The sequence below is a fragment of the Perca flavescens genome, chromosome 20 (genome assembly GCF_004354835.1).
Source record: "Perca flavescens isolate YP-PL-M2 chromosome 20, PFLA_1.0, whole genome shotgun sequence".
NCBI lineage: Eukaryota > Metazoa > Chordata > Actinopteri > Perciformes > Percidae > Perca > Perca flavescens.
Genome location: NC_041350.1, coordinates 4,000,896 through 4,028,126, shown reverse-complemented (window position 1 = coordinate 4,028,126; position 27,231 = coordinate 4,000,896). Strand labels below are relative to the sequence as shown.

The following is a 27,231-nucleotide window of genomic DNA, read 5'->3' as shown; positions in this document are numbered from 1 at the left end:
ACTTGGCCCGTCAATATGTAAAAGGTTAAATCTCCACTTTCAATACAAAGCAGCACATTTTAAACATTCAAATCACTTTTCGAAACAGAGTATACTCAAATGTCTTCCATCTTTTAATGCATAATATTTGAGTTGGCTGTTAACATTTTGCAGAAGGGAGAACAACTTGTTACTTGTGTCTGGCTGAACAGACAAAGCAAATAGAGTGTGTGTGTGTGTGTGTGTGTGTGTATAGAGCAGTAGCTAGGTAGCTGCAGCTTGATGGCTCTATTTATAATGCTGGCTCATCTGTCTCTGTTGCATTAGAAATTAGTGGGTGTGGGTGGGTGTTGTCGGCGGCTCCTGTCACTTCCTGAAAGCTGGACATCTATCCTACTGTCAACACACACACCGCATGCACAACAGCTCAGGTTAGTCAGTGTGTGTAGTTCAGTGTTGGTAGTTTTATATTAAAAAAATAAAGTTTTGTTTGTTTTTTAAAGACAAGGGGGTAACAAACGCCTGAGAATAATACAAATTGTCTGTGAGGCGTACTATTAAATGTAAATAAAAGGTGACATCACACACATGACGCATGTTAGGGGCACTCCAGGGATTTAGTATTGGACTTCCATGAAGTCAGAAGAGACTTATTAAAAAGGAAGGGCCAAAATCGATGCAGCAGAGGCAGAGAGATCCAGACTTTTAAACCCTAGTAATGGGTCAAGCTTCAGCAATGCTGGATCCTACAATTCCCAGAATGCAACCTGATAGCTTCACTTTTTCCCTCCCCTATATCTGGTAAATGCTAATGTCCTTTTAAACTCCTTGCTCCCAATTTTTAACGCAGGGGTTTTCATAAAAAAAAAAAAAAAGAGTTGTCTCAGCGCCAAGATAACACTGATGACTTGACAGAGCTTCTCCAGAGATCCAGAGAACATTATACGAGTGTTTTTACACGCTGGGTAGTACTCCAAAGTTCTCCTCACGGCTAGTAAACATGCAGGCGAGTTCCTCTTTCACTCTGGTGTCCTGAGGGGTCGCTTGATATTTCCGCTGGTTACCTTATGGTCTTAGTGTTTGACTTGTACTCTGCTAAAACTTCCGTCTGTAGCTTTACCAGACCTATTTCAGTTTTTTTTGTTGAGTTTTAATTGAGACGACACAACTGCAGAGAACGTGCTGTCAGCCTCTGAGAGCCGTGTGGAGAATCGGACATGAACAGAAAGGGTAAATTGGATGAAATTATGATGCGGTGGCCTTCAGAATGTAAAGATCTCAGCCTGAAAGCAGACTGCAGCTGTGGGCCTGTAGTGTGTGTTTTTTTTTTTTTTTTTTGGGTATGGATCTTGTTACCCAAGGTACCCAGATATTAAATCATACTCACACACACACACACACACCGTCCTTGCAGCCTTTGTATTGATTTATATTGACCCATGGTTGTGCGGAGGGCCAGTCATTAAATTAACACACTAACGGAGAAACTGATGACTCCACCAGACTGTGTGTGTGTGTGTGTGTGTGTGTGTGTGTGTGTGTGTGTGTGTGTGTGTGTGTGTGTGTGTGTGTGTGTGTGTGTGTGTGTGTGTGTGTGTGTGTGTGTGTGTGTGTGTGTGTGTGTGTGTGTGTGTGTGTGTGTGTGTGTGTGTGTGTGTAAAGCAGCACACAAAGAAAGTGCTCACCTTAGGTCATTAGTTCCATACCCATAAACCTGTACACACACACACACTCTGGAGGAAAGTATTGGCAGCAGAATGACTTCCAGACCTGAAAGCTCAGCTCATTTCTCAGCCTGAGGATTGTGGGAAAAGCTGCGTTTTGGCCTCCTCTGGGAAAAGCAAACACTTTAACCTGCACATTCATCTTCCTTATAGGAGTCAGTACATGTTAGCATGTCAGACCACATTTATAATGAGCGCAGGATAAGACCTGCATGTGAGCATATGGAACATGCAGGCTGGGATCTGCTGATATGAAGTGGAAGCCAGCAGATCCTGTTTACTCTGTTTCTGTGGGTTCAGGATAAACAAACTAACCCACTAGTAACAAACAAAAACAGACTGTTGTCATATGCTTGCCCAAACAGGCAATTTCAATCATTTTTTCCAATAATCATCGTGTCGTAAACGATGTTATTGTTCATGGCCCACATCCAAGAACGCTCGTTGAGTGATTTGATTTGAATGTGCCATTAGCCAATCAAAGAATCGAGTTGCCGCTAGTGACGCGTGACTGGCGTCTGTCTTGAAGAAGAAGATGATGATGGCTGCGTACGAGCTAAAGCGAAAGAGTTTCAAGCATCCTGGAAGAAGGAGTTATCTTCGGGTGGCAGTAGATCATGTCGATGAAACAACTACAATGTTTTAGCCTGGTAATCCAGACACAAATCTGAAAGATTAAGGGTCTGGCTATAAGTAATGAAAATGGCCCAACTAGAGGGGCGGCACCAAGCATGCTTTTGAAAATATCACTGCACGCAATTGGATTAGTTTGAGTCCATGGCAGATAAAAGTTGATCATTTTCAAAGGAACGTTTTCATTCAGAATTATTATTTGATGACCACTAATTAAAAAAACAATCTGTATAGGGGCCAGTAAAAATTTAATATATAACTTCGCAAAACAGTTGTTCACTGTAGTTTTCATCATACAAACAGGAAGACATTTCTTGGGGACTATTTTCCGCGGTGGATTAATCCACATTTGGTGCTCTAGTGCAGAGGTTTTCTAAGTGGGATGCGGGGAGGCTCTGTGAATGGAAGGGCAAAAAAAAATATTACATTAGTTACCAAAAGATCACATAAAATAGCCTAAACTTGTGTGATTTGGTTTAAGAGAGTAGTTTTAGGGAATTTTACTGTTTTTCCCACGTTTCCAGAGTCTGAAACTGATAAATGCCTGAGGACAGACCTTTTGTTTATGTACGTGGTGTAGTCTGAAGTTATGTCAAACAGCAATGTTGGGACATCTTGGCTCAGTGGTTGAGTGTCTATGGAATCAAATAACATAATCATGATCCCATCCAGGAATTAAGAGAAAATAAGCAAGTCAAACTAAAGCCCTTTTCAAGAAGTCTCAGATGTTAAAACCCCTTGTGTGTGTGTGTGTGTGTGTGTGTGTGTGTGTGTGTGTGTGTGTGTGTGTGTGTGTGTGTGTGTGTGTGTGTGTGTGTGTGTGTGTGTGTGTGTGTGTGTGTGTGTGTGTGTGTGTGTGTGTGTGTGTGTGTGTTTTCATGGTAAATAAGGAATCATTTAGCTCCTCTGGTAGCTAAGCGTATGGGTACGCTCTGGAAACGTCACCCCGTGTATTTCAGTGATTGGTCGTAGTGTTCTCCAATTGCGTGCAGTGACATTTTCAAATGCATGCTTGGTGCCACCCCCTTAGTCTTTCGGATTTGGGGCTGGATATCCAGGCTAGTCCACACAGGTATTTGTTTTTTGTTTTTTTTAAATGTAGCTTTTTTTACGTGCTTGGGTCCACACACAAACAGTGTTTTAGGTCACTGTAAACGGAGCTTTTGAAAAACTCGGCCCAGGGTGAAGACTTTGAGAAATGACGTTCCATTGACAGGGATTTTTTTTCTCCAAACACTGCATGTGTAGACGAACGAACAAAGGAAAACCCCTGTTTTTAAAAGTACTACCCATGTATGTGTGGACTAGGCCTGATTATCTCAGCGCTGTCCAGCCTTGTAATGTCAACACCTGACACTCATTATCTTAATGGGAACAACGCGGTTAACAGTTTGTGCCGCAGTTTGTCTATTTATAAGGACATGTAAACACCTCAGTGTGACGAGTCATTATCTAACTGCTCAGGTCAAAGGTCACCATGCAAGGTAATGCCGAGACTGGTTTGACAGAAAGCAGCACAGCTCTGCTTTCACTTTTCAAATCCCCCTGAATGAATCCCTGAACAAAAGCGGCGACTGTTAAACGTTTTTATGGAGCGTGTGTTTGGATCTTTTCCTCAGGGCAAGTCCCAAGTTATCACAACAATCTGTCTGTATGCGTTGAACAATGTTGGAGTTATTTATTTTTTATAGACTAGATATCAGTCCGACTTGTTTTTGTTCCATTATTGAACACATAAATTTAGTTTTTGGAACATTTAATCTGGTTTTTCGCTGCTGACGGTAAATGTTGTTATTGATTTTACGAGACTGGGAAATACATTTAGATTCCCCATTACACCATGTGTTAAAATAGCCAAAATTATCCTTTATTTTGTAAATTTTGAAAAGCTTTTACTTTCAGCTAGATTTAAATTCTGCTTGATAAAACAGGTCTTGGAATGAGGAGTTGTGTATCAGCGTTGACTTTCAAACGGGGATGAAAGAGAATAACACAGTGGCGGCTGAAATAAGAGTTAAAAATAGACGATGATTGACTTTCGCTTATTGAACTGGCTTCCTGTCCCCTCCCAAAGCAGATGGTTGTCACGGCAATAAAACAATAAAATAACGGTGCTCAATGGGCAGAGTGACAGACAGACAGAGGGAGAGACCGACAGACAGAGAGAGGGAGAGACCGACAGACAGACAGAGGGAGAGACCGACAGACAGACAGAGGGAGAGACCGACAGACAGGTAGAGGGAGAGCCAAAGTGAAATCTCTTTGAGATCGAGATAATGTGTGTGTGTGTGTGTGTGTGTGTGTGTGTGTGTGTGTGTGTGTGTGTGTGTGTGTGTGTGTGTATCAGGATATTAGATCATATCGCAGCAGGACAGGTCTTATCCGATCTCAACATGCAAACATGAGCTCCACTGTTAGCTTCCTTCCCCTCAGGTCTGCTGTGTGTGTGTATGTTGCATCCTGTTGAGATTCAAATGTCCTCACAAGCCCACAGAGATGTACAGGGTGGTGACATTTTCTTGCGGGGCGTTGGACAGGTCATTTTAAGGTCAGAGTTGAATGAGTGATGCTGCATTCAGGGCACGTGGAAGAATAGTAAAAATGAGCCGCCTGTTTGACGTAACTGTTCAACACTGCAGGGAATAGGATGAAAAATAACTGTATATAACATAAGTGGTTTGTTTACTCATTGTTATTGGCTGATTTTTTTTATAGATGAGATGAATGCTTTTTCAGTAAAAAGAACATCCCTTCCTTTATGGGATGTATTTTCTATTGAAACGTGTCAGTGAGGGGCTGAGTTTTACATTCAAACAACAAGGATTTGATTTTATAGAACAGGTAGAGATATACATTTGTGACCACTCTATCAGCATGACATCACCACTGGAAATGGGCTGTTTTCATGAGAATAATTCTAAAACATCCTGTATATATTTAACCAAGATTTTTAATTTTTTTTCACCTAATGCTTTGGAATAGGTCACACGATTAGATCATATTACACTTTCACAGATCGAAGCCAACTCGGTTTGTCGCACACAGAAAACACATTCAAGCACGAGCCAATACTAACAGACCGCTGCAGTGTATTTCATTTGACATTGACCCTCAGTGTCTGATACATACAGGTACAGAACATATTGCCTCACTGACTATCCAATATTAGAAGGTTACTGACCTTTCTATTGTCTTCAGGATGTACAAAATGAAAGACTATTCTGGTGAAAAGACTGTGAAGGTATAAAGTGTGCCGACTGATACGTTGTATTGATTGTTTTAAACATGTTTGTGTGTTAGTATGAATAGAAATTGTGGTCTAAGGGGAGTGTGCCTATGTTCCCACAGCCCTAACACAAGACCTAATTTTGAAAATGTCCTAGAAATGTGGGAACATAGGGCCTAATTTTAAGAAAAATCTTAGAAATGAGGGAACATAGGACTGTGGGACCATTGGGCTGTGGAAACATAGGGCTGACTCCGGTCTAGAACCTTTTTTTTTTAAATACTTTAGAAAAAAAAATCATATCATTTTCAGCCTATTTTGTGATCCCATCCATTAAAAGTTCCACTTCAGAAAATCCGCTTCTCGCCGGATGCTTTTGTGGTCGACGTCTCAATGTTCATGTTGCTGTGAGACGTGTTTCTGCCAAGTTAACATGTGAAGAAACAACAAGCAAGTCAGTCCTCACAAATGAAGCAATTACAACTGCAATGATAAGTTGTCTGCTGTTGAAATAGTCGCCAATTATTTTGATAATCGATTTGAGTAATTTTTTTTTATGGGAAAAGGTCAAACTTCTCTGATGTCAGCTTGTTAAATGTGAATACGTTCTAGTTTCTTCTCTCCTCTGTGACAGTTAACTGAATATCTTTTGAGATGGGGACAAAATAAGACGTTTGAGGACGTCATCTTGGGCTTTGGGAAACACTGATCCACATTTTAATTTTTTTTTAACCATTTTCTGACATTTTAGAGACCAAACTATCCCGAAAATACTCCACAGATTAATCGAACATTTAAATAATCATTAGTTGCAGCCCTCATAGTAATCTAAACATGTGGAATGTGCAACAACAGCATGTATTTAAAGCTTTCTTTCCAACCACTGAAACACTACACACACACACACACACACACACACACACACACACACACACACACACACACACACAACCATCTAACAGAAACGCTGCTTTCCTCAGATTTCTGTTAACATAAGAGCTAAACTGGTGTGCTCTGTCACACACCTGAGTCAACACACACACACACACACACACACACACACACACACACACACACGTTCAAAAATGCGCGTTAAAGACAAAAATATAGATAAACACCCAGATACCAACGAACACACACACACTCTCCCACACTGGCTCACGCTCGACACGATTAACTTGAATCCATTAAAGCTGAATTTACATAAAACTGCTTCTGCTTAACGTCTGCACACACACACACACACACACACACACACACACACACACACACACACACACACACACACACACACACACACTGGCATGTATACTGCAGTGTGGATGACCTTGCAGCAGCGACAGAGCAGAACTACAATGTGTGTGTGTGTGTGTGTGTGTGTGTGTGTGTGTGTGTGTTCATCCATGCAGCCATATTATAGCCCCTAATTAACACACTCTGTCTCCATATGTGCTGGTCTGAGATCAGCTGTCAGGTGCCAGCTGGCTGCGATACATATAATCGGAGACACTAACAAATGCGGCTCTCAGTCCAGCTGAAAGCTCCCAACACAAAATGACTAAATGGTTTATTCAGTTTACTGGGTCTGTTGTAATAGTTGTTGCTCTTGACAACTGTTGCCATACAGCTTTATGTGGATATTAATTAGGGACGTAACAATAATCTTGCCTCACCTTCAATTCACGATTTTAAGAATTCTAAGTAATGACAACAAAACTGTCGGCGCCTCGACATGATACAAGCCTTCTGTGATCGAGCCCCCCTCCTCCTCCATACAGTTGCTAGTAGCCAAGGAGGACACGGAGGTGACTTTCATGATGGACTCTTCAGAAGAGGTCATTATCTTCACTCGAGTTTCTGCGCGGGAAAGTCGCCGAACGCCACGATCTTCTGAACATAGTCCTACTGAGAGATCCAGAGCGAGTTGTGTGGAGTTGATAGTCTTAATTAACTTTGTAGCAACTCATTTGGCAACAGCTTGAATGTAACGGACGTTCAAAGGTGTTTTTAAGCCCCCATCGTCGAGAGAGAGAGAGTAGAGCAGGCGCACATATGTAGAGGTTTACTCCTCGACGCAGTGGCCGCGGGTTCGACTCCCTTCCTGCGGCCCTTTGCTGCATGTTATTCCCCCTCTCTCCCCTTTCATGTCTTCATCTGTCCTGTGGAAATGAAGGCCTAAAAAGGCTGAAAACAAACATTTCCTTTATAAAGAAGTAGTGGCTTGCATAGTTTCACATCTTTTTGATGAATTATGACTAAATGGGACCACACATGCGTGAGAAACTGCAACGTTGTCGAGGCAACCCTCTGCTGTGTTTAGGATTAGATCATACGCCATGCACGTCACACTGAGAGAGACCGATCTTGATCAAATGCATTGGCAAGTCCATGGCTTGAAATGTTTAAAAGCCGTCCAAGAGATGGATAGACGACTTGAATACTAAGCTTGTGAAATGATCTGTGCATTAAAAGATATCTTCATTTGCATGACAATGACGGCTGCTTTGCCTGCTCCATCTTTCCTCCCTCTCTTATCTACTTTCTCTTTCTTTTCCCTTCGTTTCCCGTTGTATGCGTTACTTCTCGTGGATCATTACGAGCTCATTATTTATAGCAACGTTATGATTTGCTCTCTGCTCTTATCTACTATTCAATGATTGTGATGTCGATGTGTCGGTGCCTGGCAACTGTGCTGTTTGTCTAAAAAAAGGCCAGTATACAAAAATAATCAATAACTCGACCTAATGCCGAAGCCTTAAAAAGGAAAGCCTTTTCTATTCATGTTTTCACCTCTGCTGCACATTGATCAGTTAGTGGCCTGGTCCAATACCCTCATAATAAACCGCAAACGGAAGGAAGGAAAGGAGGAAAAAAGGAAGGACAGAAGCCGTAGAGGAAGGAAGCAAGTAAACAGGAAGGAAGGAATGTAGGAAGGAAGAAAGAAATACAACACAGCACAGAAGCAAAAACATCCGCAACAAAACACAAAGCAGCACCGAGATTAGAAATTAACTTTTAATCATCCTTTCACAGGTTGCACGTGCACAGAAAAGCAAACATTTGCAAGAATTTAATGAAGGAGAATAAAAAGCCTAAATTAGTCACAAAAAGCAGTGAGCACTGCTTCAGAGGCTGTCAAAGCCTAGAAAGAGAAAGTAATGAGAGGTTTCTGGAATTGATGGCGTGAAAGCTTTCAGCCTTAATCCGAAAACAATCTCAGCATGCGGTTACCGAAAACCACATTAAGTGAAACCTGTTGCTCTGCTCCTGTTGGTCCATCTGTTTAAATTCAGCACATTTGGAAGAAAAAAATAAATAAATGGAATGCTTTGTAAATTCCACATGAATGAAGTTACTGAAGGTGTCTGATGTTTGCGTGTGTGCAGGTCTGACGACAGAAGGTGTGTATCGCGTCAGTGGGAACAAGACGGACCAGGACAACATCCAGAAACAGTTTGATCAAGGTAAAAGACACACACACACACACACACACACACACACACACCTGTACAGACACATGCAGACCCTCATAAATACGTCTTCAGCCACCTAGAAACCCGAAGAAAGGAGCACACGTGTAACCAGAGTTTCAAAGCGCAGCCGCTGTGGATGGTTCTCGTTATTCCCACCGGTCCCAATTCTAAATTATCGTCCCATAAAAGGGTTTAAGAACTCAGGGGTTCCCTCGGAAAAGCATGTTACCAATCGAGTAGCGCTCGTGTGATGTGTGCAATAAATTCAACCCGCAGAGAGAAAAAAAAAGGGCTTAAAGAGAAACACATGCCCCCGCGGTGCGGAGCGGAGTGGAACCTGCTCACGGCGGGCTGGTGAGTTGCCAAAGTGGCTGTTAGAATAAATAAAGTCACCGTAGGCAGAAATCACCGGCGTCACTCATTTTACAGCCAGGCGCTGTAATATATAAATATGAAGACCGGACTGAGAGTCTCACGTTGATTATTGATTGCATTATTTTTCCTATTTTCTCTATTATAGTTGATCTATTTGTGTCATCACTGTGCAAATAAATACACTTCTCAGTTAGCTTGTAAAATAACCTAAACCTTAACCCTTGTGTTGTCTTTCCATCCCGGTCTGCTTTTTTTTTTTTTTTTTTTTTTATTAATCTTTTGGGCATTTTAGGCCTTTATTTATATAGGACAGCTGAAGACATGAAAGGGGTGAGCGAGGGGGAATGACATGCAGCAAAGGGCCGCATTCTATAAAGCATAACCTATAAATTATCACCCAATTCTGTGTTACATCTTCTTGGCCAACTTCATTCCAACTCATCACCGCTAGCTTTACACTTATTTTTAAGTGAGTATATGGTCAATAAATGTAATTTGTATAAATTATGCCAAATTTTTTTGTTACAAACTCCTGATATTATGAATTGCTTTAGCTAATAGTTAAAATCAGGGGAACTTATGTCGATGCATAATTACAGCCTGTTTCGTGTATGGAACTATCCATTTTATTTTTGGGCAATTTAGTTGAAAGAAACCGTCTTTTTGATGTAGACACTTTTAAAACGAGCCGAGGACTACACACGGGTTAAGAGTTCTCCTCAAAGTGAGAAACCACTGACCTTTACATAACCATGGCACGTTTTAGATATTAGAAGGTATCCTAAAGGAATTATACACTAGGGGGTGGGAATCACCAGAGGCTCCTCGCTCCTCGATACAATATTCAATCAGTTCAATTTTTAGTTATAGTGTCAGATCATAACCGAAGTTAACTCAGGGCACTTTACAGATAGAGTAGGACGGTCACAATACTTATTTCACGATATGATGTTATTGCGATCCTAAACAGATGGCAATATTCTGCAATATTTTGCATTTTATCACTGCTTTTCCAACTTCGAATGATGTCCCTAAATGTCCCCGTCTAAAATGATACATTTCTCAAAAACTCAACTGCACCAAGGAGGGGTACTGAAAAAGCAACTTGTTTTATTATTCTAGTACCAAAAAGTTAAACTCTCATATGCGGTTTATATAATACAGTATCGCCACGGAAAATATATCGCAGTATGTGGTTTGTTGGTAAAACATGAAGTGAATCTGCCATGTAACACTTGTAATATATAAAGAGCAAGTTTGATGTGGGACCAACATGTTTTGTTTTGTGGCCTTCATCAGTCAAGAATATGTATATAAATATGAGAAAAATGTATGTAAATGCTATTTGTAATGTGTTGTATGATGACTTTGATGAAGGCCACAAGCCAAAGTGCCTCGGCCCGACATTCATGTTGTTGTTTTTTAAAATCACAAAATATTTGTATTGATATCGGCCTCCTTTCTTGGTAGGGTTCTAGTTTTGAACCCCCAACACCATTCCCTTCACCGCACTATAGAAGTAGAAAATATCCTACATCTGTTGTAAATGGGACTCTGTGAAATGCCTGTAAATGCTGCCCATTCAGCCATTTAGTGTGTTTTTCGGCTTCCTGTGGCTCTTAAAATGTAGATAAATAAATGTCACCAAATGGCAATCTTTAAATAAATCGCCCCAGAGAATAAAATCGTATACAGCTGTAACTGTCAGAGGTAAGAGTTGCAGAGTACTTCAGAGTACTCATGTAAACCTGCCGTCCTCAAAAATCTTAAATAGAGTGGACTTTTATAATTCTGTTTACTGTAGATGAAGTCCTGCGGGTTGCCCCGATCACATCTGTGTGTAAAAAGGACCATTCCAGGCAATTAGCTCCTCTGTCAGTTAGAGGGGGTGGGGGGCTGCCGGCTACTGGCTACTTCCAGCATATAAGCTGGATCTATTATTAAGGGAAATAAGATTCAAATGAATTTGCTTGGGGAGCAGCTCAGCTGTGAGGGCCATCCTTTGGAGGATTCAGAGGTCACTGTGGCCCCGCTTCATTAACATTTCGGGCTGAAGCAGCATTCTGTTGGTTGTTTATTAATACACTAAGCGTCTCCTCTATCCTCTTCTTCTTATCCCTTCTTTCTCGTTTGTCCCTCTGTCCTTTTAATATCTCTGCCCTCTGTCCTTTCCTTCCTTCTCTGTCCTCCTTTTTATTCTCTTGTGCGTTTAATAGCTCTCCTCACTGCCTCCCCTCCTATCCTTTTATTTCCTTGAGTATTTTGTGTGTGCGTGTGCATGTGCGTGTGTGTGTGAGAGCAGTCTCTCCGATTCAGTGTGAAAGCTGCCTCAGTGTGGCCTCAGGGCTCTGTCCTCCTCGCTCCCTTTCCTCCTCCCTGTCATCACTTGGATACAGTTACAGTGTGTCTAAACAGGAAGTATATTTCCTTTTTATATCCGTGTCTCTATCTCTATCTCTATATATATATATATATATATATATATATATATATATATATATATATATATATATATATATAATTCTTTTTACTCTTGAGTAAATGAGAGAGCTGAAGAGATGACCCGACCTCCTGCTGGCTACAACTTTTCCAAATAGAAACCGAAGCTCAAAGGGAAGCGATGGAGCTGGAGTTTTTCTCCTCTGTCGACAGGAAGAAGGCTACGTGGAGACGTCTGACGCTCCGGCAGAAACGCAGCTCATTCCCGTCATTTTGAACGGGGCTTGTCAGCTTTTGAAAAAAAATAAGCAACTCAACATCACACTGCGGTGGCCATTCATGTAACCGGCGATCAGACTTGTCAGCGTGTTTGGAGTAGGGATGCAGCGAATCCAGATTTTTGGGGTTCGGCCGAATATCGAATCCACTGGTTAACATTCTGCCGAATCCGAAACCGAATACCGAATCTGACTCCCAGTTTTTAGCTGTGACTGTCGTTCCTTTGCCGTACCTGAAGTTGCTGCATTTTGGCTGCTGTCTGTAGATTCCTTCATGCACAACTCGTATTCTTGTGTTTCAGACCAAATGTTGTAACAGAAGCCATGTTGTGTATAGTTTAGGGTCCTCGCCACCACCAGACCAATCAGCATTGTAGATTGAACATGTAGCTGGACTTGAATGGCCTTCTTTTGACTGAAAGTACTGCCAAACAACACTTTTTCTGCTCACCAGTTCCATTTCCATTTTCTTTCTTCCTACTGCATTAAACGCTCCACCTACGTAAACACCTTCCAGTAATCAACGGCGCCGTAGGGCAAGCGTAGGCTTCCTCGTCAAAAAGCCCAATATTTGGCCGAATCGAAGCCAAATCCTGGATTCGGTGCATCCCTAGTTTGGAGCTATGGTTTTGAAGCCGTGTGATCCCTGCAGTCCCATGTCGAAGTGTCCTTGGCCAAGACACTGAAGGCCGAATTGCTCCGCGCCATCGTTGTGTGAGTGTTTATCTGATATGCAGGCTGGCGCCTTGTACGGCAGCCTCAGCCACAGCGTACGGACGTGTGAATGGTTCCTGTACGATGTGAAAGCACTTTATGTAGTTGTTAAGACTAGAGAAGCGCTTTATAAATGCAGTCCATTTACCTCCCTGTTATCGCTGCCACAAGTTTTATAACCATATGAGGGTAAATAACAAAACACAAGCACTGAACTGCCCAGGAGTTTGTGTAATAGCTGAATGTTTGCTGCAACAACAAAGCACTCGCATTGTCTCTCTCTCTCTCTCTCTCTCTCTCTCTCTCTCTCCCCCGTTAAATGAAGACTTGTCAGTGTGTCTTGGGGCGATGTGAGAGTCCCGTACAGTGACGTCTCCATTCTTCAGTCAACAGGGTTCAAGGTTTTTTCACTGTGATTTATACATCCATGATTTTCAACCGCAGATTAACGTCAGACAATGTGCTTCCTGTTTACACCGGCGTGCCCAGTGTGTGTGAGCAGTCATGTGATACGTGTTCTCAGACTCTGTCGATATGGACGCAGATTAGTTCTGCTGCTGGAGCTGAAACTCCTGCGTGGACGGAGATCGCTTTTGTTTAAAAAATGAAAACGCAGTAGTGTAGATGTAGCCTTAGATGACAATTATATCCACTATCAATAACATTATACAAATAATTAGAGACAATCTGTAATTGTTGATGCTTCTTCCCATTTAAAGACAGTGGGACAAAATGTATTTGGGATTTTTATTAAAATATCAGTCTGCTTGTAATCCACTGGTAACTTCTAAATAAGAGTTTTGAAATTTAGAAGGAGAACATGATCTAAGACAGGCCCGACTATGCTTCTTCTGATGTATTTTCCGTGTGTTGATACCCTTGATACTGCTATGAAGTTACATTTTGGGATGGAGGCAGTTTACTAGGCTGAAAAAAAATGGCGAAGGTGATAATAATCAGCCTGAGAAACTGCATTTCTAGTTTAGATAGTATTTGCTCTAACATAAACAGACTGCATATTTTTCTCCTGACAACAGCGTCAATCGTTGCACTGTGACAACGTTGTGGCGATCACTCGGATACTCCTGGAGGTCAGAATTACATGAAGTGGAGGATTACATCCACAATCATCCACTTATCTACTCCCAACCTTCCGAATCACCCGCACATCACCAGTCAAAAGTTTGGACACGCTTTTTCCATTCACTTGGCTGAGAAAAATTGTCCAAACTTTAGACCAGTACTGTATTGAAAAGTGGATTTCGAACTGTTACATCATAACAGGAAATGCTTAAAGGTGCAGTAGGTAGGACTTCTAAAACTAACTTTCTGTCATATTTGCTGAAACTGAAGCAGGTCATTTAAAAAAGAATCCACCTGGCACCACCTACAGCCTGTAGTGTGATTTGCAAAAATCCACCGCTCCCTGTTCAGATGCACCTATCAGGGTCCAGGAGGGCTGTCTAACTGAGTGTCAATCACTGCTCATGCACACACATTCATTCTCCCTTGTGGGGGGAGGGGCTTAGGAGACCGTTTAGGGGTTTAGCAGAAAGGGGGGAGGGACTGAGAAGTTGTCGATGTTCAATTTTTTTGACTAAGTCCTGGATCTTCACAATCCTACCTACAGCACCTTTAAATGCTTCTCTCTCTCCCTCTCTCTGTCTCTGTCTCTCTGTAGATCACAGTATCGACTTTGTGGCGATGGATGTGGCGGTGAACGCTGCAGCCGGAGCGCTGAAGGCTTTCTTCGCCGACCTGCCCGACCCTCTGATCCCCTACAGTCTGCACCCAGAGCTGGTGGAGGCCGCAAGTAAGCAAAAACAGACCGACAGACCTCTTCAGGTCTAAGAAAACACCTGAGACGTGAATTATTGAGTAGTAAGAACAAATAATCATACAAAAAGTATCCCTCTGATTCCTGCAGCTCCCAAAAGAAAAAAAGGCTGTACATTTGATATAAAAATACACTTTTGACATGGAGGCAATAACACAGAAACTGCACTTTTTAAATAGGTTTTAAAGCGCTTGCGCGGTAACTTTGTAAAAGAGAACAGCTGCTGTCTTTAATGCTGTGAAAACAAATGATTACAAAAAAAGTTTTCCCTCTGATTCATGCAGCTCCTACAAGAAAAGGCTGTACATTTGGTTTAAAAAAATAAAATGCATAAAAATACACTTCTGACATCGAGGTAATAACGCAGAAACAGCACTCTTTAAACCTTTTAAAGCACTTAGACGTTCACTTTGTTCTGTTCATTTTAATAAAGAAAAACCAGATGAAGATGAATACACACACATACTTTAAACATTGTGTCTGTTGTAGCTGCTGTCTTTAATGCTTCAGAAGAGTTAAATTTACACTCAAGCAGCTTTCTGTCACATCACACACTCTTAAGAGTGTGTTTTTGTGTGTGTGTGTGTGTGTGTGCGTGTGTTTCCTGTTTGCATATAATTGAGACCGAGTGCCGACACCACCAGGCTGACAGCAGCAGATTAAAGTCCAAAATAAAATATGCACACTGCTGCTTCTTCTCTGGAAAATGAGTCCGATATGCTGTAGAAGAAACGCTGCCTCTCTCTACTCCCCTTTCTCTTTTTGTCTGTCAATTTCTTTTCTTGTTTATGCTTTCTTGCTTTCACTTTCTCTTCCTCCAGCACACCTCCTCTACTCTCATCTCTCAGTGACAGTTTGACCTCGTGAACTTTAGCAGGGCATTTATTTTGGGCTAGTTTTGGGTCTGTGTGTGGGACTGTCTCATCATGTACATGTAGAATAAGAGAAGCTGAGTCGTATGTCCAATAACGACATCACCATCAGTGGAGCTGCTCTGTAATACTGCACTCACAGATAACTATAATCCAGCGTGCGTTCATACACAGTGCCCCGCATCAATGATGTGGCCATGGTCCATTTATGTCACATTTAGTCGTCACTTTACTAGTTTACAATAATGTCAACATTAGGGCTGCAACTAACGATTACTATCATTGTCGATTTAATCTGTCGATTTTTTTCTGGATGAATGGATTAGTTGTTAAATGTCAGAAAATGGTGAAAAATGTGGATCTATGTTTCCCAAAAAGCCCAAGATATTGTCCTCAAATGTCTTGTTTTGTCCCCAACTCAAAGATATTCAGTTTCCTGTCACAGAGGAGAGAAGAAACTAGAACATATTCACATTTAACAAGCTGACATCACACAAGCTTTCCCTTTTTTTTTTTTCTTCTTAAAAATTACTCAAACCAATTAATTGATTATCAAAATAGTTGCCGATTAATTCAGTAGTTGACAACCAATTTATTCATCTTTGCCGCTCTAGTCAACGTTTTCTTTAAAGAGAAAAGTTAGCAGAAGGCTAAACTATTAGCAACATTTTTTCTCCATCTCTGAAACTCTGAATTTGTTTTCCTATTTTACTGGAGCTTCTATCACACAAGCACAACAATAATATAGACACAGCACTTATAGTTTACACAGGCTACTTTCTACAAACGCAAATGCTACCCTTTATATCATGCATTCATTCACTTATTCGGTCAACGTATCTATTCAGCATGTTTTTATTTAAAGTTGTCACTTGAGAATAGTTTTTATCTGCATTTTATTTTTCATATATATGACAACAGGGATTAAAATGATTCAGTTGTTATTTTAAACTAAAGTGTTCCTTTCTGACATATATTCCTAGTTAATGTTGAGATACGGCAGCATGGATTAATGACCTTTGACCCCTTTCAGCCATTGGAGGGTCAGAGGCTGGCGTTAAGGTGATTGATGGCGTGCAGGATGAATAAATAAATCTGGGTGTCTAAAAATATATAAAAGGCCTCCTGCTGCTCGTGGAATGTCCATCGGGGTGTGTGTGTGTGTGTGTGTGTGTGTGTGTGTGTGTGTGTGTGTTAAAGTTGCTTTGTTGTGACAATCTAAAGTTAAAAGCTCATGTTTCACATTTGCTCTTTAAATATTGAAGGCGCGCGGAGCGTTTCAGCTCCGACGAGCTTTTCGCCGCCGGGGAAGTGATGGATTCTCTTGAGAGGAATGAGGAATGTCGAGGAACAGTTTACTCTTCAGGAAGACCGCAGGATGTGTTTCCTGTTGTGTATTTGTTGTTGTTTTTCTGTGTTTCCCCCCCATCTTTGTGGAAGACCTATGTCTGTTCTGTTAGTTCTGTTAATTGAGCTGCACATTTAACCCTCCTGTTGTCCTCGGGTCAAATCTGACAAGTTTCTACATCAGAAATGGGGGTTTCTTTCAACCAGATTTTAAAACAAAATAACGTGGATGGTTCCCAATAACGCTCTTCACAAGTTAAATAAATGATCGGTTCACTACTTTGATTGAATTTGGGTGTTTTATTCAATTTTATTAGCCTAGAAATCTGGACACACCCTAGCAGCAGCAAATGTAATTTGCAGCCAGGCTCAGTCTAGCAACTGTCTGTTGGCTTTGCGAGCTGGAAAAACCAAATTCTGTTCAGGCCTATCACATCGTGTATAGAGTCGGTGGGCGGGGCTTAACATAATGACGGCAGAGTTGCGACGGTTCCGCGTGAATTCCCTGCCATGAAATTCACCCCCCAGAAAAAAGTTGCACGGTGAACGTGGAAGACAACACATGGGTTAACAGATTGGAGGTTAAAACAGCGGTCAGCTGATTCAAAAGCATCGACAGATTTCAGTCTTTAATCAGCTGTTTCATGCTGCGGTGACTTCATTAAACCCAAGCACTCGCACAAATGCAGTGTTTACGTCCTTACTCTGCAGACACTGACCTGTTGTGTGTGTGTGTGTGTACAGAGTGTGGGAGTTGCTCTTGGCAGCATCTCGCCATTTGTTTTTTCCAGAGAGTATAATTTCCGTATCCCGAGAGAGAGTGTGTGTAAAATGTTAAACACTTTCTGTCTTCTCTTCTCTCCGTGTGTGTGTGTGTGTGTGTGTGTGTGTGTGTGTGTGTGTGTGTGTGTGTGTGTGTGTGTGTGTGTGTGTGTGTGTGTGTGTGTGTGTGTGTGTGTGTGTGTGTGTGTGTGTGTGTGTGTGTGTGTGTGTGTGTGTGTGTGTGTGTGTCAGAAATCGTGGACTACATTGAGCGTCTTCAGGTCCTGCGGGAGATCATGGAGAAGTTTCCTTCTGTCAACTACCAGGTCTTCAAATACATCATCACACACCTCAACAGGTGAGAGACACACACACACACACACACACACAGCTTGGATCACACAGACTCTTAGCCCACATACAGGACACAAAGTTAAATTCTCAGTGTGACGCTTCAGCAGCAGCAGCTTAACGCCTCGGCGTTCAAATGTACGTATCCCTGTGATGACAGTGAACACATCGCAGCAGGTGGCTTCTTCATTCGACTTAAAAACTGCCGTCTGACGCACGATGTAAGCGATGCAGCTTCTACATTGAGCCGACACATTCTAAGTGTCTGTACCTTTTTTTATTTTTAAATTGTTTGGTCTATTTGCAGATGCCTTCATTTGATTGCAGCTGTGACTGGATGTTGAATTATTACTTGAGAAAAATCTGCACAGTTAGAACATTTACAGGGAGTTTAAGTTGCTCTTAAACATCCAGCATTCGGATTACATTTGTGACGGTGTGTCAGAGAAGGATGACTCGCACAGTTGAGGGGAAAAAGGCATTTACAATTCGTTGGTACCTCAGAGACAAAATCCTACATACAAGAAAATGCCACAAATTCTCTTAAATATCTCGTGTGTGTGGTTCCTTACATGAAGTCTTTCTCAGCTGTAATGCTGCTGATCTGTGTGGTTTGATGAAACACGCCGAGTCATGCTGAAGATTTAATTATGGTACAGAGCGCGATGATTCTGAGTGTGTCTTAATTCGGATACTTCCGGGATTACACTTACATGTAATGCACTGTGTACTCACTTGTGTAGTGTGTAAATTTCGACAGGGTAGTTTTGTTTCAAATCGAGCACGACTGGAAATGCCGCCAGATGTCCCGTCCCCTTCCGCTTTCTTTGTGTTGGCGTTCTAACCTGCGGTGGATTTGTGAGGACTATGGTTAACTGTTCCTCAGATCTCTGCAGGGTAAATCCAGACAGCTAGCTAGACTATCTGTCCAATCTGAGTTTTCTGTTGCACGTCTAAAACAACTTTTGAACGTCACACATGTTCTACCAAGGCTCCAGAGGCACCGTGGCTCTGCCGCCCAAGACGATTGTGATTTAAAGAAATGCCGATAAACCAGAGCACGTTTTTCTTCTATCCCAGAATGCTGTGTGGACTAGCCAGACCCTCCTCCGCAGCGCTGTGGAGGAAGGTCTGGCAAAGTAAGACTATTTCAGTAGTAACCGCTGCAGCTTCCTTGCCCACCATATTCACAAGTTTAAAAATACGTTGGTGGTCCCGTAGCTTCTAGCCTAGTGAGACCGTCCTAATCTGACGAGCTCCAGTTTTCCACTCGCAGATCAGTCTGGCATCTTGAGGCAGAGAAAATTTGGAGCCGTTAGCCAAACGACCGGGCCAATCAGCGTTGGTTTTGAAGTGGGTTAGGTGGTGATAGACAGATGGTTTATCCAATCAGCTAACCAGTATTTTCAGACAGCGGTAGCCGCTCGCTAATGCTTTTTTTCTCTTGGATCCTTCTTTTGGAATATGGTCCGTGAACCAGAAATGGTGTCTTTTATTCCTAAATTCTCGTTACACAAACGGTAAATATCCTTTTACCGACATGTTTGCATGCTGAGCTAACGAGCTATGCTTTGCCTGCAGCAGCAGGGGCGGGCTTGTGGTTGTATTTTCATACGCTTCGTGGATCTGATTGGTTGATTTGGCCCGTCTATCACCAACATAGGTGATAGACAGATGGTTCATCCAATCAGCTAACCAGTATTTCCGCCCCTTCCCAAAAGTTCTCCAACGGAAAGTTCCCAGATGGATATGCCGAGCAAATGCGAAGCAATCCATCTGGCGGAGTCAGGTTACGTAGCTTCCGCTCCGCAGAAGAAATGGTAACCAGCGATGTAGCCTCAGCATCTTGACCACTTTTAGTGCAGCACCTGGCACCGTGGTGCGCTGCACACTCAAAATAGCAAGTGTAAGTAGAGAAGTGTGCAATCTAAGACACCGCATCGGTGTTACAAGTCCTGTTGTCTCGCAGCAGAAAGCGCAGCTTCTTCCCGCTCAGCACAGCGGCCGGACAGTGTTCACTGGCAGACTCAAACGCCAGCTGTCATTAATCTCATTAATCTGATGAACATTTAATAAATCACCACCATAATCGTAATGTCACACCTCATCAGTCAGTGATTTAATCAAAACATCAGTCAGCTGATGCTCCAACAAGACCAAATCTGCTCATATTCTCTCCTCACGGCAGCCTATAAATTCAGTTCATTTAACCACATTTAGAACGGAGATGTCAGTTTCAGCATTAACTTCAGTAACGAATGGAGTCTCGTACACCGGAGCGGACCAGACCAGCGAAAAATATGTTAACAATGTGACAGGTTGATTTGATGATTGGCTATTTAAACCACCAAACTGTCGACACACGTGGTTTCTGCAGCAGTTGTGTCGTTGTGGATGATAAGATAAAATAAGATAAGATCACATTTTCTTTCATCTTCTGCTCCAACAATCAACAGACAACGTTAACACTCCTGTTGTCCTCGGGTCAGATTTGGCCCATTTTCAAAAATTTTCTATATTTTAGAAATTTGTGTTTTCTTTCAACCAAATGATCAGTTTACTACTTTGATAGAATTTAGTTGTTTTATTCAGTTTTATAGCGTTTGAAGAAAAAAATGCATATAAGAACAAGCAGGGCAGCGGAGCGGCTGTGGGTTGACTCTCCACGGTTCTCATGGGCTTTATAAGACCTAACGTGAAAACGCTTAACGTGATTTAATGTACCTAAATAACGATCAGTGATCACAATATCTCTCTCATATTGCTCCTCATAACCACTGAAAACTGTCAAAAAAACGTTACCTGACATTAAGCCTTTCTGCCTCATTAGATTTAGATCATTCACTTTTTTATATTTTTATTTTTTTTGATGGGGTAGTTAAGGCGGCAGGCGTGTGTTGCTTAGGCGGCAGCCTTAACTGCAAAGTGCTGCGGGAAACCCTGAGAACGTTGAAAAAAGTGACAAAAACGAAATGTCAGTAAAAGTGACAAACGTCGAAAAAGGTGACAAAGACATCGGGAAAAGCTTAAAAAAAAAAAAACATCGGGGAAAAGTGACAAAAGTTTCGAAAGCGGAAAAAGTTGGAGAAAAACATTTTTTATTTTAAATATTGACCCAGAAAAACTCAAATTTGCAGGGTCAACGGGAAGAAAACACAAGGGTTAAAAAAAACTAACCTAAAAATACATCTGTATTGTCACCCAACAAACATCTGACACACTTTTCTGTCTTTCTCAGATACACACGCACACAAACATAGACAAATAGACACTGACAGACACACACATAGACAGACACACACACTGACACAGACAGACACACACACACACACACTGAGACAGACACACACACACTGACCCAGACAGACACACACAGACAGACAGACACACACACACACACACACACACACACACACACACACAGACAGACAGACAGACACACACTGACACAGACACACACACACACACACACACACACACAGAGACAGACACACACACACACACACACAGACAGACACACACATAGACAGACACACACACTGACACAGACAGACACACACACACACACACACTGAGACAGACACACACACACTGACCCAGACAGACACAGACAGACACACACAGACAGACAGACACACACACACACACACACACACACACACACACACACAGACAGACAGACACACACTGACACACACACACACACACACACACACACAGAGACAGACAGACACACACACACTGACACAGACAGACAGACAGACACACACACACACTGACACAGACAGACACACACACACACACACACACACACACACTGACACAGACAGACACACACAGACAGACAGACAGACAGACACACACACAAACAGACACACACTGACACAGACACACACACTGACAGACAGACACACACACACTGACACAGACAGACAGACACACACACACACACACTGACACAGACACACACACAGAGACACACACACTGACACAGACAGACAGACACACACACACACACTGAGACAGACACACACACTGACACAGATAGACACACACACTGACACAGACACACACACACACTGACACAGACACACACACACACACACACACACACACATAGACAGACAGACAGACAGACATACAGACACACACACAAACAGACACACACTGACACAGACACACACACTGACACAGACAGACAGACACACACACACTGACACAGACAGACAGACACACACACACACACTGACACAGACACACACACACACACACACATAGACAGACACAGAGACAGACACACACACACACACACACACGCACCAAATGTGTGCTGAACTTGACTTTGACCCGTTTGCGTTCCCCGCAGGGTGAGCCAGCACAGCAAGAGCACGCTGATGACGGCCGACAACCTGTCTATCTGCTTCTGGCCCACGCTGATGCGCCCCGACTTCGAGAACAAGGACACGCTGTCCACCACCAAGCTGAACCAGGCGGTCATCGAGTCCTTCATCGTGCAGAGCGACTACTTCTTCCACGGCGGCGAGGTGGCCGAGAGCTCCGGCAGCGAGGGCACGCCGCCGCCGCCACAGCACTGCCACAACATGGTGGAGGCCCTGCTGCCGCTGCAGCTGCCCCCCCCGCTGCAGCCGCAGCAGATCCAGCACACCCTGCACCCCGACCCGCTCATCTGACCGCCACCAGAGCACGCTGGGAAATGAAGTCCTGGGAGGGAGGGAGGGAGGGAGGGCGGGGGGGGGGGGAGAGAGTGGATTTGTTTGTGTGCAGCCGACAGCTGCTTTTGGGCCAACACATCAGCCGTCTTCTCTAAAACTCAAAAAAAAAAAAAATGCTGGTCTGGCTGTCAGAATAAAACAATGAAATACCCCCGCCCCCCCACTCCCACCCCCTCCCTACCCAGTTGGTACAGTCCTCCTCGACTTTAGGGTGAATGAACTTTGGGGGTTTTAGAGACACATCGAGCGTTTGTTGGATTAAACCTAATCTGTGGGACCAGCTCATCCCTGCGAGGTAAATCCTGGATCAGAGAATTACAATCGGACGTCACCTTTTATTTTTTTTATTTTTTTTTTGGAGCAACCTTTTTTTTGGGGGGGGGATCTGACCACCCTCTTTTTAATGATACGGAGACTGAAAGTAGTCGATGATTGAACTGATTTTGATTTGGCACATAGCGACAGAACTAATCATTTAGCAGGGTCTGACTTGGACTTCCTTTGTGGGCAGATAGAGATTACTTTCCTCCTCTCCTACCTTTTTACCCTGATGGAATAGCACACTGGGCGCCTGAGCCCTAGGTCCCCCCTTTAAACCCTGCCCCCCTTTTCCCTGCTCCGAGACAAACCGAAAAAGGGAATTTAAAAACTTTGAGTCCCCACGACTGCAACTCGAATACGAAACCCCCGGACTTACTAGATCTTTGACTGACTGGTTACTGACTCTCTGACGGACTGTTTTTGGCATTTCAGCACAGTAAAAACTGTATTTTGTTGCTCAGTCAGCGGAGGCGAGGGAACCGAAACTGAACACCAGAACTTTTTTTTTTTTTTCGGCGACGCCAGACGTCAAACAAACAAACAAATGGTGGATTTGTTGAACTCCTCACAGAAATAATATAAATTGTGTCTTATGGAGTTTGGCTGGGTGTATGGGAGGAGGAGGGCGGAGCTCTGGTTTTAAATATTAAAAAGACAAAACGATCCCTAACCCTGTTACATGAACTTTGACCCCCCCCCCCCCTAAAGGACAGCACATGCACGCTTTGTGTCAAACGGTCCCACATACCAATTTCATGTCTGTTTGCGTTGTTTTTTTTATCATTTGGACTCTTAAATATTTTTTTGTAACGTCTGATTTCTACCCCCAGTTTATGTGTGTGAGTGTGTGATGACGATGTGTATCAGTGTGAGCTGATCTGTGGTGTGTATTACCTTCTCCGCAGAGGGAAGGAGGGATTCAGGAGGGAATGAAAACAAGCAAACCGTGGACTGCTAACGAGATAATCTGACTTTTGCGGACTTTTACTCCAAACCTTCAGCCTAACCGGCTCGTCTCTTCAGAGCCTCTGACCCTTAACGCAACACTGGGGCGCCCTCTCGCGCCGACGGGGCGACCCACCCCACCCCCCACTTCGACGGCGGCACATGGCTGAGGAAAACCACTACGTTGCGATGCATTCAAGGAGGCGTCTTTTTTTTTTTTTTTTCTGGGTTCGCCGCTTTGCCGATGACGCTTTTCTCCACTTCTCCATTTCTACTTTTGCGTTCTGTTGGGTTGTTGGAAACTGAAAATTTGCATGTCTGTTTTTTGCCACTTAGTGAGAAGAAAATACAACTTTAAAGTTAGAAGAAAAAAAAAAATGATGATGAAATGAAACACTTTGAAACTCTTAAAGGCGCTCTTGTTCAGATTTGCATAGTTGTTTTTTTCTTCTTCGGTTTAAGGGGAACAGTTCCACAGAAAAACTCTGAAGAGGGGTTTAAGTTTTTGTTGCATTCGGTTCTTTTCCGTCAGGCGAGAAAGCTACTCTTAATATCATATTTTTCGTTATACAGTATGTTGAATAGTTTTCCCTAAACAGAGGAAAGAAGTATATATAAGTATATATATATATATATATATATATAATATATATATATAAATTTATCAGCAGCCAGCGGTTGCTGATTTAGTGAAATACCACCGGGTACTGGACTGTATAATCCATCAGAAGCTATAATCATATTCCTTTGTGATTCTGATGGTGCAACTGAAACCCATCTTTATTTCTGATGGTGTGTTAATGTTTGTGTGTGTGCGTGTGTGTGTGTGTGTGTGAAGAGGGGAGGGGGTTCGATAAGAGATCTGTGGGTTTTAATCCCCATTGGCCCGTCTGAAAGAGAAGAGAAAATCCCTCATTGCTTTCTCCATCGATGACACTTTGAGGCAGAACAAGGGTGGCGGTAAACATCTGGATTCAGTTTAAATTCAGTCACACCTCCGACTTGTAGTCCAGCTGAGCCACAGGTTGTGTCTCTCTCAGGTGTTTGCCGAACACGTCTGAGCCACGTCGATCTCCGATGGTCTTGGGTAAACCCTGGAGGGTGTTAAAAACCAACTCGTATCGCAGTTTTTGCAGAATCTTCAAACACTCTTCTGTCCCAGCGGGAAACAAAATATTCCCCCTGCTGCATGACGTCTACGATGTTTAACCCTGTGTCCATGGTCGTCATTTCAACGTCGGGAATAATTTCTCATAAAGTTTCCTGGAAAGAACTTTATTTGCAGCTGTGGAAAGTTTTTAACTCAAGTACAATTTGAAGCAGTGGTGTAGTCTACGTGATACGCAGTTTACCCACTAGGACATCTCCTCCGTATATACACACTTCATAATTTGCATAGTGTGTGCGTAGTGTGGGCGTAGTGTGTGCGTAGTGTGGGCGTAGTGTGTGCGTAGTGTGTGCGTAGTGTGTGCGTAGCAAGCGGGCCCCAATGCTCCGCCTACACTAACGCCAGAATCCTCCCTTCATCGCACATTTAAGACAAATATAAGTGGCCTATTTTATTTTGTCCTCGTTGCTTTGGGGTCAACTTTTGTGGTCCAGGCTCAGGTCCCTGATGTGAAAGCCCCCCTTACTGCTTTATTCTTTCATATATTTTCAATGTCATCTGTGTTTCCCTTCTCATAGGATACATAAAGGTATTTCCACCATAAAGTGGTGCATAAAAGTGTATCAGAATCCAGGAAATTAAGTCTTTGATGCTCAAAATAACCCTGGGGGAGGACACCCAGACCCCATATATATATATATATATATATATATATATATATATATATATATATATATATATATATATATATATATATAGATAGATAGATAGATAGATAGATAGATAGATAGATAGATAGATAGATAGATAGATAGATAGATAGATAGATAGATAGATAGATAGATAGATAGATAGTGTGGTACAGTATACCCACTACAATACATTAGACTACACCACTGCTTTGAAGGTACTTGATCCTACTTACTATACTTTAACTCCACTACATTTCAGAGGGAACTCATTCAAAGTACTTCTCTAGTATTCTTTTATATTGTAGTTTCACCTGAGAAAGGGATCTGAATACTTCCACAACTGCTACCCTGGTGCTTATTATAGAAACGGTGTCCAATGTGGCACACTTCAAAATCTTTTCATTTCAGTTCATTGCTGGCGTCAAACAGTTCAACATCCCGTACATAGAGAATCAAGTTGTTACTAATGCGTAAAGAATGAATCCTATTTATTTGGGTTTAACTGCAGATTTTCTTTAAAGGTGTCCTGCCACACAAAAACCGTTTTTTCTTGCATTTTTTGAAATCTGTCAGGTCCATATATGTCTTTGTGTTATGTGGTGAATGTGAAAATGAACTGCTACCTCCTCTGTCAGCTCTAGCCACTGAACAGAAATAAGCAGAGACATCAGACCAATCACAAAAGCTGGTCAGTCTGACATCATGTTGCCTGAGCTCATTACTATTCATTATCTCGCCCAGTTGCGCTGGGTAAAGGATGCTGACAGCCAGGCTCTCATTGGCTAGCTGTTAGCCAATCAGATTCAAACAGCTTAGCTCGTTGAATATTAATGAGAACTGGCACAAATCGAGCTGAGTCTTCCTGCAGGCTTTTTATACCACGCTAGAATGGCTTGAAACAAGGTAACCAAGGCATTATTTCCCCCAAAAAATGTTACAGAGTCCATGGTAGAACTTCAGACATTACCACAAAGAAATGAAATACATGTGGCAGGGCACCTTTAAAAGAAATCCCTTTTTTTTTTTTCCTTAGTATTTAGTACCAAATGGCACAGTTCTTTCCAGGTAACGTCCGAGGACGTTATATAAAACCCTTTGTTATCAGTTCTAGTGTCTCGACGAGTCTTGCTTCTAATGATTTAGTATATTTATACACAATAATGTGTTTATATAAGAAGGTACTGTGCACCATGTCTGGCAAGTTTTTCTTTTGATGACGAAATAATCTCAACTCGGGGAACTCAAAAATTCAATTTCTCTTTTCGTTCTGCGTGCGCCTGATGGAATATTACTCCAGATGTACAGAAGAGTCTTTTAGGAGTCTTAAAAAAAGATATAATATCCAAACAATGTGAAGTGTTTTCAGACGAGTGCGGACGACTTGAGATGAAATCTTAAAAGTTTTTTTTTGCCATCTGTTAA

General features: G+C 42.4%; 1 protein-coding gene across 1 annotated transcript in view; it reads left to right on the top strand.

Annotated features, from left to right (window-relative positions):
- The window catches only part of arhgap5 (Rho GTPase activating protein 5), a 56,879-nt gene extending 34,150 nt beyond the window's left edge, over nt 1-22,729 (top strand). The window contains exons 4-7 of the mRNA XM_028566834.1: nt 8,949-9,026; nt 14,523-14,654; nt 17,912-18,017; nt 22,377-22,729. Coding sequence (XP_028422635.1) covers nt 8,949-9,026; nt 14,523-14,654; nt 17,912-18,017; nt 22,377-22,701 — 641 coding nt within the window. The 3' untranslated portion in view covers nt 22,702-22,729. The remainder of the gene's footprint in view (nt 1-8,948; nt 9,027-14,522; nt 14,655-17,911; nt 18,018-22,376) is intronic.
- The last annotated feature ends 4,502 nt before the right edge of the window (nt 22,730-27,231 follow it).